Below are 12,866 nucleotides of genomic sequence, written 5' to 3'. Positions count from 1 at the left end.
ACTAATGCTTTCTCGTTTTCTATCACCTATGATTCCATTCCCCCATCCACCCCAAAAAAACAATCGCTTGGCAAACAACTGACCTTTCACAGACTTTCCGTTGGCAGTTCAACATTTATTTTAAAGTCTCCAATGTAATGGAATTGAACTCAATGTAATGTAATTCCAATGTAATGGAATTACATTGGAAGTAAATGTTCTAATTGATGAGTTTGAATTTTAATTCTGATTTTAATTCTGTCATTGTATGTACTTGGTGAAGCGTTGTGGTTAAAGGTTGTTGGAATTCTTTCTTCCTTGCTTAAAATGGACATCAACATAGCAGTCTTACAAGGATATGAAAATAAAAGAGGCCAGAGTGTCTACCATATGGCAACTGTTAGGAAGCAGAATACAGTCCTAGCCCGGTTCTGGGTCCTGTCCTAGGGGTTCCTGTCACTGTTGTGATGGATGTTGTGTCTCTTAACTCGGTAGCCTGGCATTTGATTGAGGCAGAACATGAAGAATTTATTTTTATTGTTAACCATGCATACCTCCAGACTTCGAAATCTATTTAAATTTATAATAGGTCATGCACATAATTAGTTTCATATTAATTGAAAAATTACCTCTAAAATGTTCTTTTCTGGAGTGTTATGAATACAAGACACAGGCACACATACACCCATATGGAATTGTGAAAAGTCATAGAAATAAAAAACCTATGGGAAAGATTATAACATGAAATTTTATTATATTATTAGGCTTTTCATGTTAGAGAGGACCAAAAATTTCTTGATTTGGACTGTGTGCTTTGGAACTTTGAGTCTATTTTGATGGGGGGAATGGTTGATTAAGCTCTTTCATCTTTCTCTCCTCCCAGCTTCCCCCTTTCTCTCCTGCCTGTCAAACTTGAAATTATGTTTTATACCAGTCCCTCTCTGTTAAATAGTCGAAACACAGAGTGACCGCAGTGAACTTGGGAGACATGTATTGACACTGGCAAGGGGAGTTTTTTAAAGTTAAGATAAAATGAAAGCAAAGAACTCTGTGAATACTGGGGAAGAAGGGAGAAGGATCTGTAAACACCACAGGAATTGTCATCTTCTTTGAGAAGACAGAGATTCATGGCAGGGGAGGGACGGGCAGAAGAGAAAAAAATGCCTAAAATGATTGGAAAATTATTTAGAACAAAGAGACATTATAGGTTATGTCAGCATCTGTAGTCTGCATCTGGTGAGAGCGAACTACTAGAAAAGAACATTGGGAAAAACAGTGGGGTTGGCTTTGATCTTACAGAGTGAAATGCTGATAGCAGTGGTTTATTGAGTATTCAAGGTACAAAGTATTCCTTTTAATAAAGGGGATACACAATCACTGACTACTCAAGGTACAAAGTATTCCTTTTAATAAAGGGGATACACAATTTTTAACCTTAAGTCAGCTTCATTTGACTATGGTTTTGCTTTAAATCCTAATCCTTCATCTCTGGAGTTGCCAGACTAGTCATTGTTTTTTTTTTTCATACTTTCTTACTTTTTCTTATGTTATGGAAATTATTACATTTTATTCTGTTTTATTTTGGGACAGGTTATCAAGGATCCTCCCCCACCACCTCCTGCACCAAAGGAGGTAAGTGATTGCCTAATAAAGGGAAAAGCAGTTGTTTTATTTTCATTTGTAAATATCATTTTGAAATTATACCAACTCCATTTATATGATAGCTAAGTACTGTTTACTTTCTGAAAACCTACTGCTACTTTTTAATCTTATGATTTCTTTCATGGAGTAGAGGAATGAGTCCTTCAGTGGTAAACTGGCTACAGGATCAAAAGTCCATAGAGATTAAATATATTTTATAAATAAAGATATATTAATAGTTCTCTAAAATTGTTGAAATATCTAAGCTGGCAGTTGGAAGATGCCATTACTTTCTTCAAAGTGATAATTTGCTGTTTTATTACTTTGTCAGCTAGCATCATAGTAGCAACATAAAGTAAGGCATATACTGGTAGTATGCATTCATTCTTAAAGCTTCTTTAATATAAATTTTACCCTTCAAGGTTACATATATATTGATATACGAAGTAATTGTTGAAGTGTTACCGTAAGTCGAACAATCTTTTCCAGTTTGAATTGATAAACATACTTGGTTTAGACACACAATACTCACAGTTAAGATAGGCAACTTCTTTTGGCCTAGGTGGGATGTAGGAGAATTTGGTGAAGGGGAGGTGTCTGAATCTCTTGTAGAACTGCTCTTGAAATTGATGTATGTCATTATAAATGCCCCCATTTACCCCAAATATCATTTTTACATTCCCTCAAAACAATGGAATCATTTAAAACATCTCAGTGTGATGAAGCTCTGACCAAAGGACATTTTCAGAAACTGATTAAATCCACTTTTAAAAACTGTATCTCCATAGGAAGAGGAAGAAGAGCCTTTGCCCAACAAGAAATGGCCGACTGTGGATGCTTCCTATTATGGTGGTCGAGGAGTTGGAGGCATTAAAAGAATGGAGGTTGGTCCCCTAAAGAAATAGAGTGCTAATCTGAAATGTGCATTTATAGGGTGACTGAGCCACTGACACGGCGCTTCTTTTTATCTCGCCCTTCATCGGTCAGCCCTGGGTTTTCTCTGGGCGCATTTCTTCTCTGTGGAATCACTCTAGCCACGTCAGAGCTGCAGAACAGCAGGCTCCATCAGTCAAAGGGCGCATTGAGAGGATTTCTGAACACTAAGGAAAAAAATAAGCTTGGGTTTCCCTCCTGTTTTGGAAAAAAAAAAAATTACCCCATGGAGCATCAACTTTAAGAATGCCAATCTCTCATAGTTGCAACAATGCTCTTCTTTGAAAAGGCCCAACAGTTACTTATTGTTTGACATATAATTTTTGAAATATTCAGCAGGATATGACTTTACCACAAATACAGAAGAGGCACATTTTAAATTTTCAACACTTTTTACTTAGTACTCACCAACTATTCTCATTAATAATACATATCATTTATTATGTTGAACTAATTTTTGTTAATCCACTAGTCTAAGGAAAAAAAGCAACATAAACTCATGAAAGGATCCTGGCTAAAAAGAAATGAGATTTTATGTATCAGTCAGATAAACCAACTTACAAAACCAGAATTTTATTTTGGCTTGGGGAGTTAACCTGTGGTTTGTAAGCCTTCTTGGTTTGGGTCTGTGTCATGCTGCTTACCACGGGCAGATGGGAGTAAAACAAGACAAAGGACATCTTGCTGTCACCCCCTAGATGTGCAATCTGCAAAGGTCTATCTCTTAGACCTGCTTCTGGGTACCGCTCGTTACAGTTGCTGTCACCTTCCAAAAGAGCCACACCAAGACTTTAGTACCTGGGCCCCTAGAGGGCATTCCATATCCAAACTGCAACCAACGATTTCTCTATGCTCAAAAAAANAAAAAAAAAAAAAAAAAAAAAAAAAAAAAAAAAAAAAAAAAAAAAAAAAAGCACATGTCTGTTCCCAGAAGCCTGCAGTTCAAACTTCAAGAGTTCTCAAAATCCAGATGTAAACTTGCACCTCCTGCCCTTCCTCTTTAGTAAAGGAAAATTTTTGAAAAAGAATGAGTCAACCTCCTTTGAGTCTGTGTCCATTAATCTTGAAAACTTTTGACCACATTGCTAGAACACTCGATGGATAGGATGGCAAATAGGATGATAATGGATTTTAAAATGGCAAAGAAAGCATAGCTATTTATAAAGAAGAAATTCAGTATATAAAGATACACAGTGAAGCTGAGCTGAGAATTAAGCATCATTAAAATGTCTCTACGGTGAATTGGAACGGGAGGGGGAAATCGTGCATAGTGCTTTGCTGAGCAACGCCTCTTCAGACCTGCACAGTGCTTGAGCTGCCGAGAGTCAATGAATTACAGAAGTTCTGAGGTCATCAGGGCTGGAGAACAAACCTTCAGAGCTGAAGTTAGATCAGGTCACAATGGATACTTTCTTTTCCCCGGATTTTGCAAATCTCTTTGAATTTGAATATGTATTTAAACTGTCCTCTAGCGGAGTTTGCAGAAAGTCGGAGCAGAGCTTTTAATAACAGCTGCTATCATATCGGATCCACTACAATTCCTAATAACTTCACGCGCGCGTTCCTGCCAATTTCTCGTGAAAAGAGACAGTCAAATGTGAAAATTTTAAAAAGATTAGTTCCTTATATGTGAGATAAATTTATACATTTCAGAATTGTGTAAACCTTATTCACTCATCTCTTTTTGCTTATGTCCAAATTCATACCCTGCCTGGGTACTCCTTTTGTGACGCTGGGAACATTTTTTTTAACCTGTGCCGTAGTTCTGTCATCTGGAGGGGAAACACATAATATCAGCTTCTTTGCATTTTTGTATGGATTGAATGCACAGGAACACACAGAAATAAATGCTACCACTATCATCTTACATATCTGAAAGTAGAATTGAACTGCACAGTCTTGCATTATCTATATATACCACAAATCGTGGATTTGAAGTGATGGGGAAACCATTACACCAGATTTAAGTGACATCATATTTTACAAACGCTTTGTATTTGGGTCATGATGTTAAGATAATAAAGAATAATGAGGATGATCCCTGGACTGTCCTGTCGAGCCAGCCTATTCTAATGGACTGGCTCCCTATACCCGTGAGTGACCTTATCTCAAAACACACGATGGAGGGCCCCAGAGGAATAACATCTGAAGCTGACCCCTGGCCTCCACACACATATGAACTCAAACACACATGAACATGCATACATACACACCCTCACATACACACAAGCCAACTATGAGTGGTTGGGAACCCATTAAAACTCAGAAGAAAAGGAACTGGAAGTCAATATACCCATTCATCTTCTTACACTGGCCTGGGGGCCTCCTAGGTGCTTGCTCCTCTGGGGCCTTCTGTCTGACAGTGGTGTCTCCTTCATCTTCAAGGTCCGCTGGGGCGATAAAGGATCGACTGAGGAAGGTGCAAGGTTAGAGAAGGCGAAAAATGCCGTGGTGATGATCCCCGAAGAAGAGATACCCGTCCCACCAAGACCGCCTCGACCCAAATCCACACACCAGGCCCCTCAGACAAAATGGTACACGCCAATTAAGGTACGTGCCTCCATCTTGGGTGACATAGCTTAAACCTAACAGGGACGTAGCTTTTACTGTCTCACCTGTCCCACGAGGAAGACCAAGGCAGATCCAATAACAGATACTCATTTTCGGTTCTAGCAGCAGCTTACTTTCTTAGCATAAGCGCTTCCAGGTTTTTTGTATAGACTAACTTGCTTCATTGATTAATGAAACGAATCTACCCAATTTCACAAATCTAATATCTCTTTAGGGTCGTCTGGATGCACTCTGGGCTTTGATCATGAAGCAATATGACCGAGTGTCCTTGATGAGACCCCAGGAAGGAGATGAGGTTTGTGTATGGGGATCTTTTGATGGGGGGGGGGGTGCACAGATGATGAAAGTAGGGAAAAATTAATGAAAATTAATTAAAACTTCCTGTTGCCGTGCAGGATGGAATTGATACTGACCGGTGCATGCTCTTGTTACATGGGGTGGCTGTTAAATCTTGTTTCTACAACGCATTTGCAAGCCACTTGCATATCAGTGCCTTCCAGATAATGAGTTAACACCATAAGCATGCCCGCTGACTTTGAAGACAAGTGTTCTGAGTTTCTTTGTTTGGGAAGAAACAGACTGGGAATTAGCGTCTGAAGTCTTTTTTCTCACATTTAGTAGCATTGAGATCTAGGGAAGATAACCTCAGAACTGCTGTCTTCAGTACAAACATGTCACCCGCCTTCAGTCATTGTCACAGTCTGGTCTCTGAAATATGTCAGGGCGTCCTTAAAGCCTGAAGCCCCCAAGAAGTCTGAGATGGTGATATTTAGGTCCACATACTTACAGATGTGTTGTATTTATGCGTTTTCCTCACCAAGGGAGTCCATTTAAAGCTCTTACTTTAAAAATATGTTTAGATTATTGTTTTTACTATCTTTTCTAATAAATCTACTCCATTTCCTCATGTAGCAATTTTAGAGAAATTGTTCAAAGTTTCCTGAAATTCAGCAAGGGTGGGTTTGGTTGAGAGACGCGGTGCTGTTCAGGCTGCTAGGCTGCTTTCATGGTGTGAGCATGGCCCTTCCTCTCCTCTGAAGGAGTAAACACCTCAGAGGACTTTGGCTTCACTTAGGGCTGGCAGGCTACTCTTTGAAACTATGAAGCAATCAGTCAAATTAGTATTTATGTTGTGAAGTCGAGATAAAGTGTATTTAGTATTAGGTGGTTTTAGCTTGATATTTAAGAGTTTAGAAGAATTTCAAATTTTTACATCTAGCACTTAGGAACATTTCAGGAATATCTGAGTTCAGACACGTAGGATAGACAACTTGAGAAACATTGTTGAACTTCCTAACGTGATGTCAGCGCTGTCTGATAGGACCACTGGCAGAGAGAGCTGTGTTCTCAGAAGCAGACTCTCCATAGAAACTTCCTTTCGATGGAAATTTGTGTCTTGTTTAAATTCAGATGTGGGCTCAAGTTCTGTTTCTGGAGCTCTGTGTAACTCTTCTTCCTCTTGAACACTCTAGACTTTACACTGCATTTTGCTTACCATTATTTTCAGGCCTCATCTGAGTGTGCTCTTCACCAGGGTAGATATTCATCTGTTTAATAATTTCTGTCTTATTAAGGATTAATATTGAGTGAATAGTGAGACATTGATGGGGCGGGACATTCAGTTTTCTTCCTAAAACCTCATATGCTGTTTTAAATATTGTGAAGAAGTTTGGGTATTTGCAAGATTTATTCCCCTAAAATTCACCAATACTTGGTTAAACCGGATTAACCATTAAACTCTAAATTATGAATATATGCTTCATATAAATATGAACTGTATTCATGTGTACAAGATCTCCATTTACATCCACTTATCCGCTTGCTCTAAAGATCTACTTTCCAGTGAAGTGTTGCATTAAATATTAGAAAGTCTGTTAAATAGTGTGTTGTCAGAACAGAGAGGCATGTTAAATTCCTATTGAAATAGCTTGACTATAATATCAAGTAACTCATTGAAATAAATGTTATTTGATATTAAGGTCAATTCCCCTAAAAAATTTTAAAATTTGTCAACATGTAAATTAGTTTCATTAGTAATTTGATTTTCCTCTGTCTCCTGTGGCCATCACATACGCAGACAGAACATTTACTTTGCTTTGTGCTCTTTATGAAGTGTTCGTGTTGGTACAGAAGTGTCAGAGTGTGATTGTAAAATAACTTGCTCATTTTAGGTATTATGAAGGCTCTGAAACGCCAGATTTTAGATGGGGGTGTTCCTTTACATTGTCAGGGCATAAATAATAACCCCCACCCCCACCCCCCCGGTCTGGATACCAGACAGTCACATCCTCTGAAGGAGGAGGAGGAGGCTGACTTTAAGCCACATGACAGCTAATAAAGCACAATTGTTCGCAGGGCCTGACTAATGGCTCCAAGGAACACACACAACCCCTGCCTACCTAGCAGCTTGTTTTGTGCTTTGGAAAACAGCCTTGTCATTTATGTAGGAACAGTTTCCCGCAGATTCTGCCTCCCGAGAGTTCAGTCTAATAAACAAACCCGCGACCACAGAACTGAAGTTGCCAGTGAGTCCCGCAGGTGGGGCAGCGAGCCCTTCCTGGCGCATTTGGAGCCGAAGCTGTGCTGTGGCGCAGAGGCCGCGGGGCTGCCGGGCTGAGCTCTGCGCGCCCTGAAGTCCTTGATGCGGAGGCTCAAGTCGGTGCGAGCCTTATCAAAGCGGCCGCGGGGGCGGGCGGGCTCCCAGCGCGCGGCTGCGGGCGAGCGCGGGCTTTGATGCGGGCGGCAGGTCCTGGGAGTCGCGGGTTTGGCGGCCAGGTGCGCGCTAGCAGGTTGTCCCGACATCTGCTGGCGGCCGCGGCGGCCCGATTGTCAGCCGAGGTAGTTGAGAGCGGCAGGACCGTTTTGGTCTTGCGCGCGCTGCCTGGAGGCCTGAAACTCCAAAGGTAGGAGCGGGGTGGACACAGCTGCGCTCCCAAACTTGCCGGAGGCACAAATAGGAGATCTAATGCAGTTTGACTCCACGGCGGTGGGGGGACAGGACAGAGAGCCACTTCAGAGACAACTTACCGCTGCAACATCTGCCGCCAAGTTTCCAGGGAGTGACAGGGGACAGCAGGTACAGATCGAAGTCTCTGCACAAACAACCTCCATTACGCCCTGGACTCTTTTGAAGGGTCTCCATCAAACAGGCCCGAGTCCGCAGCAGGAGTTTGTTTGGTTTTCAAAGCAGTGTTTTGTGTGTGTGTGTGTATTTTCCCCTCAATAACAAGGTAATTTATAAATGATGCATTACCATGCGTCCTCCTTTTTTTTTTTTCTATGACAAGAGAGTTGAGAAGCGGAAAGGCAAAGAAAGAAGAAAGCACAGGACTAGTTTGGAGTTGTTCCACAAACCAATTAAATCCCCGAGGACCTCCTTGACAGTGTTCGAGGTTATGTTAACCTTCAAATGGCTCCTCGTCCGCCAGTGAGCAGACAACTTACACATCCTACAGAAGAATCTCAGAACATGCTGTTCCATGTTCAGAACTCAAGAGTTTCATCTCTCCAGATGGGAAATTTAAGGTTCTTTGTTCAAATGAATGTGGAGGGTTTTTATTTTTTCCATTCAGTAAAACAGAAACCTAGGAAATTAAATTCACTTCAGTTTGTTTCTTATTTAAGGACTCCATACCTGTAGTGCCTCAAAACAAACAGACATTTTTTTTTTCTCTTGGAGAAAGAAGACCCCCTTTTTAGCGGGAAGAAATTTCATCAATTTGACTTTTACCAAAAATGTTGCAGAATCATGATCATGCACAGGTGTATAAATGGGATGGGTTAAAATACCGGCCTGGCGAGGAATTCCGGGCTATGGCAAGAGAATAAAGCCTGCCGTCGTGTGAATTATGCCACCATCTAGTAAACTGGCTGCATGATCACCTGCTTGAGATGGTGAGAGCCGCCTGTGCAAATGTGTGCTTTGGAGCGAAGGATTAGCCATGGAGCAGGGCCTGGGAATAGAAGCTGGAGCTGGTAAGGTCACTTCGGATAGTAGAGACGGAAGCCGCACAGGTACAAGAGGCATTTTAGGCGAAGCCAGACCTAGTAAGTGGAGAACACTTATGAACTGTCCTGATGTGCTTTGCGTTCTATAAAATGACTGATGTCCCTTCTGACAGAACATCAGTTCTCCAGTTTTTTAAAAATTCATAGCAAAACAAGACAAAAGGCATCAAGATCATAAAGAGCGTAAATTTGTTTCGAAGGTGCCGAAGAGCTTTGTAATTGCAGAGGCCAATGACAGAAGCCCATCTTCAGTTTATATCCTGCCTGTCCACGCCCCTGTTAGCCCTGCTTCTGAATTCCCATGCTCAAACAAGCAGGCCTGACCCTTCTTGCATCACAGCTTCTTCAGTGACTCCAGCGTTCTGATGGATCACTGTGAGCTGCCTGGTGTTCGTGAATCGTGTGATACCAGATACTGTTCAGCCGCTCCATCCTCAAACTGACCACCGCCTCCGCATCAGGGCTTCCCACCCCCTGCTTTGGTTGTCTGCCATGTTTGCAGTGTGAACTCTTGTGGATTTTCTTGAGGATGTTGATCTCTTAATCAAATGGTTCTATATCTTGAATGTTTTTGGTGCCTGGATGTACACAGTTAATGACTGCAACTAACTACAGCTTACAACCTGTGACTGGCACGCGCCTGAGTGATAAAATTCCCGTGAGAACAACCCATGGCGGGAACGCGCCATTGTTATGGCGCCCCCACTGACTGCTACAGAGGTGCAGGTCTGTATAGACAGGCGTTCATTTGCACTGCGGTTGTATAGATGTATCCAATAGTACAGAACACATTTACTTTTGATGAAAGTCATCATCTTGCACTGGAGATTAGCATTCATCGAGAGTGCTGTTTCAGTTCTATCTCTTAGCTTAACTAAAACCACCTCTTAATTGTGTAATAAACAGGTGCGTGTTAATTCACTCTGGTTTCCTGAAGTGAGATGCAAGATACATAAAATTCAATTGCTTAAGTTACAAAACTAGAGGAATAATTTTTCTCTTCAGACCTTTTCTTTTTTATTATTATTTTTTAGGACAATCTTTTTTTTTTCTTTTTACATATCAATCCCAGTTTCCACTCCCTCCCCTCCTCTTGCTCTTCCCACCTTCCCCTCACCCCAACCCCCATCCACTCCTCAGTCTTCCCACGGGGAGTCAACAAAGATGAATTTTAAAGGATCTCTAAATCATATTTGGATGCTTACTGAACATTTTAATAATTGACAAAGAAAAATATTTTTCTTTATCGTACATAATATTATACATAATGTTAGGATAAACACCTCTTTTTAGATTAACGTGCTGCTTTCAGAAATACAAATTTTCCTTCTTGTATAAGCTCTGGCTGGCACAGTGAAAGAATACTGCAAGAAGGGTCTTCACCAAGGAAGAGAGCACCAGTAGCCTGTCCAATGACAGACAGCCCTTAAAACGTGCATACAAGTAACATTATATGGGATAAACAGGTATATTTATGAATGCACGTGCATATGCCTGTATGCATGCAATACCAATAAATGAATGAAGAAGCTGTTTATTTGAGACGTAGGGGGTATATGGAAGGGCTTGAAAGGGAAGGGAGAAATGTAATTATATTATAATACCAAACATAAAACAAAAATGTTTAGAAAAAGGCCAAAATTGACCTCAGTGTTCCAGGACTGAACACAGTGTTTTCATAAGCTCAGTGTGTGCTGAGATGGGAGCATCCTGAGAGCATCCACACAGTCGTCCCTCCCAAAGGAGAAATGACCTCACAGAGTTATTCTTTAACATTTTCACCTGCCTTTTTGTTTTGAGGACTTTGTATGTAAGCTTTTAAAAACAGTACTTGTTTATTATATATGTATGTGTATGTGCGTGTGTGTATGTGTGTGCACCTTAGTGTGTATGTTTGTGCATCACATGCAGGCTCCTGGAGAGGCTAGAAGAAAGTTGTTAGATCCTCTGGGACTAGAGTCGCAGGCAGTTGTGAGCCACCAGCTGGATGCTGGGAACTGGACCAGGCTCCTCTGCAAGAGCAGAAGTGCTTTTATCTGCTAATCCATTTCTCTCATTTTATTTAATCTTAATATAATTATTATAAAGGAGAAATGCATCTCTAATCAATCACTTCACAGATTATATAACAAAACATGTATTTTTTCATTATGTTTATTCAATTTCTAACTTGTAGCTCAGAATGCACTCTAAAAAGAAAGAAAACACATTTTGAAGTAACTTACTATTTAAAAAGAATGTGTCATGATCATCCCTTAAGGTCTTCCAGGCCTTAAGGTCTAGTGTAAAAATTTTCACAGTTCAGTAAGGAAATTGGTTTGAGCAGGAAGTTTTTATTACTCCATCTTTTTCTCTTTCCCAAAGACAGATTCTTGCTGGGTCACTGTGAACTGGCTTGTACTCACTGTATATAGGTTTTGAAGTTGCAGCAATCCTCCTGCCTCAGTCTCCTGAGTGCTAGATTACAAGTGTGTGCCAGAATGCTTGAGTGTCCTCTGATTCTCAAAAGACCATGTACTCACTTAAACGCATTATCTAAATAAATAATGCTTTTAGGGACAGAGTCTTGTTTACTTTGCTAAGTACTTTAAGATTATAATATAATTATATTCTCTTCTTTCCCATCCCTTCCTTCAAGCCCTTCCGCATATGCCTAATTCATGACCTCTATTTCATTAATTGTTACATACATTTGTGTATGCATATGTTTATGCATATATGTATTTCAAAATACAAGTCTGTTCAGCTGTAGACGGAGACTGCTGTTTCATTTCCTGACCGCAGAGACCCAAATAATCACACAGAAGCTATATTAATTACAACACTACTTGGCCAGTAACTTAGGCTTATTATTGGCTAGCTCTTATATCTTAAAATAATCCATTTCTATTATTCTGCATATCGCCACAAGGCTGTGGCTTACTAGATAAGGTTATAGCGACTGTCTCCACTGACAGCTACATGGCATCTTCTGACTCTTCCTACTTTCTCTCTATGTCTCTTTTGGGATTTTCTGCCTGGCTTTGCTCTGCTAAACTTTAGATTCACATGATATTTCTTAGCAAGCTTGTTAATGTCCTGAATACTAAATATGTGTCTTTCTTACATACATATATCTTAAAGACATACATGTATACCTAAATAAAATTTATACTCTATAATTTGATTGGTTACTATGCATATTTTGTTTTGAATAAAAATCGCATATTTGAAACAGGCTTTTAAAATAAAGCTGCTTCCTTTTTAAAATAAATGCTCTACTAACATATTTCATGGCACTAATAATTTCTCATTTATTCTGAATTTGCTGTATTTTATGACGTACATTTAGAATCTTCCCAAGGGAAAAATCAGACACACAAATAAATCCCATTTATACTTAATCATCTAACAGAGTTAGTAAGTCTGCAGATTATTGCAGTAGAATATTCATATAGCATATTTACGTACATAGCATACTGATAAAAATTGTAGAATAAAAGGTGTTTTTTTTTCTCTTTTTCCGGCAGTTTCCTTCATTTATTTCAGTCCCATCTTAGCTCCTAACCCTGGTGTGCCCCTAAGTCCCAATCCTTGGTCATTTCTCTGGTGTTTCACCTTTCTCTGGAGAGCCCAGAGAAGCCCCGTGATTTGTTATCACCATTAGGAACATCTTTCCCAGGCAATTCTGCCCGCCCTTCTGACTTGCACCTGCACATTTGAGAGCTTATATGATTTTCCACTTGGTTGCCCAG

General features: G+C 40.2%; 1 protein-coding gene across 1 annotated transcript in view; it reads left to right on the top strand.

Annotated features, from left to right (window-relative positions):
* The window catches only part of Antxr2 (ANTXR cell adhesion molecule 2), a 76,814-nt gene extending 64,182 nt beyond the window's left edge, over positions 1–12,632 (top strand). Inside the window, 5 exon segments of the mRNA XM_050149647.1 lie at positions 1,570–1,611; positions 2,409–2,504; positions 4,939–5,103; positions 5,339–5,419; positions 8,412–12,632. Of these exon segments, the coding sequence (XP_050005604.1) occupies positions 1,570–1,611; positions 2,409–2,504; positions 4,939–5,103; positions 5,339–5,419; positions 8,412–8,555 (528 nt within the window). The 3' untranslated portion in view covers positions 8,556–12,632.
* The last annotated feature ends 234 nt before the right edge of the window (positions 12,633–12,866 follow it).

The sequence above is a fragment of the Alexandromys fortis genome, unplaced genomic scaffold (assembly GCF_014885135.2).
Source record: "Alexandromys fortis isolate MF-2015 unplaced genomic scaffold, M_Fortis_MF-2015_v1.1 scaffold_0, whole genome shotgun sequence".
NCBI lineage: Eukaryota > Metazoa > Chordata > Mammalia > Rodentia > Cricetidae > Alexandromys > Alexandromys fortis.
The sequence above is the reverse complement of the archived record's forward strand: the minus strand, read 5'-3'. Positions and strand labels throughout refer to the sequence as shown.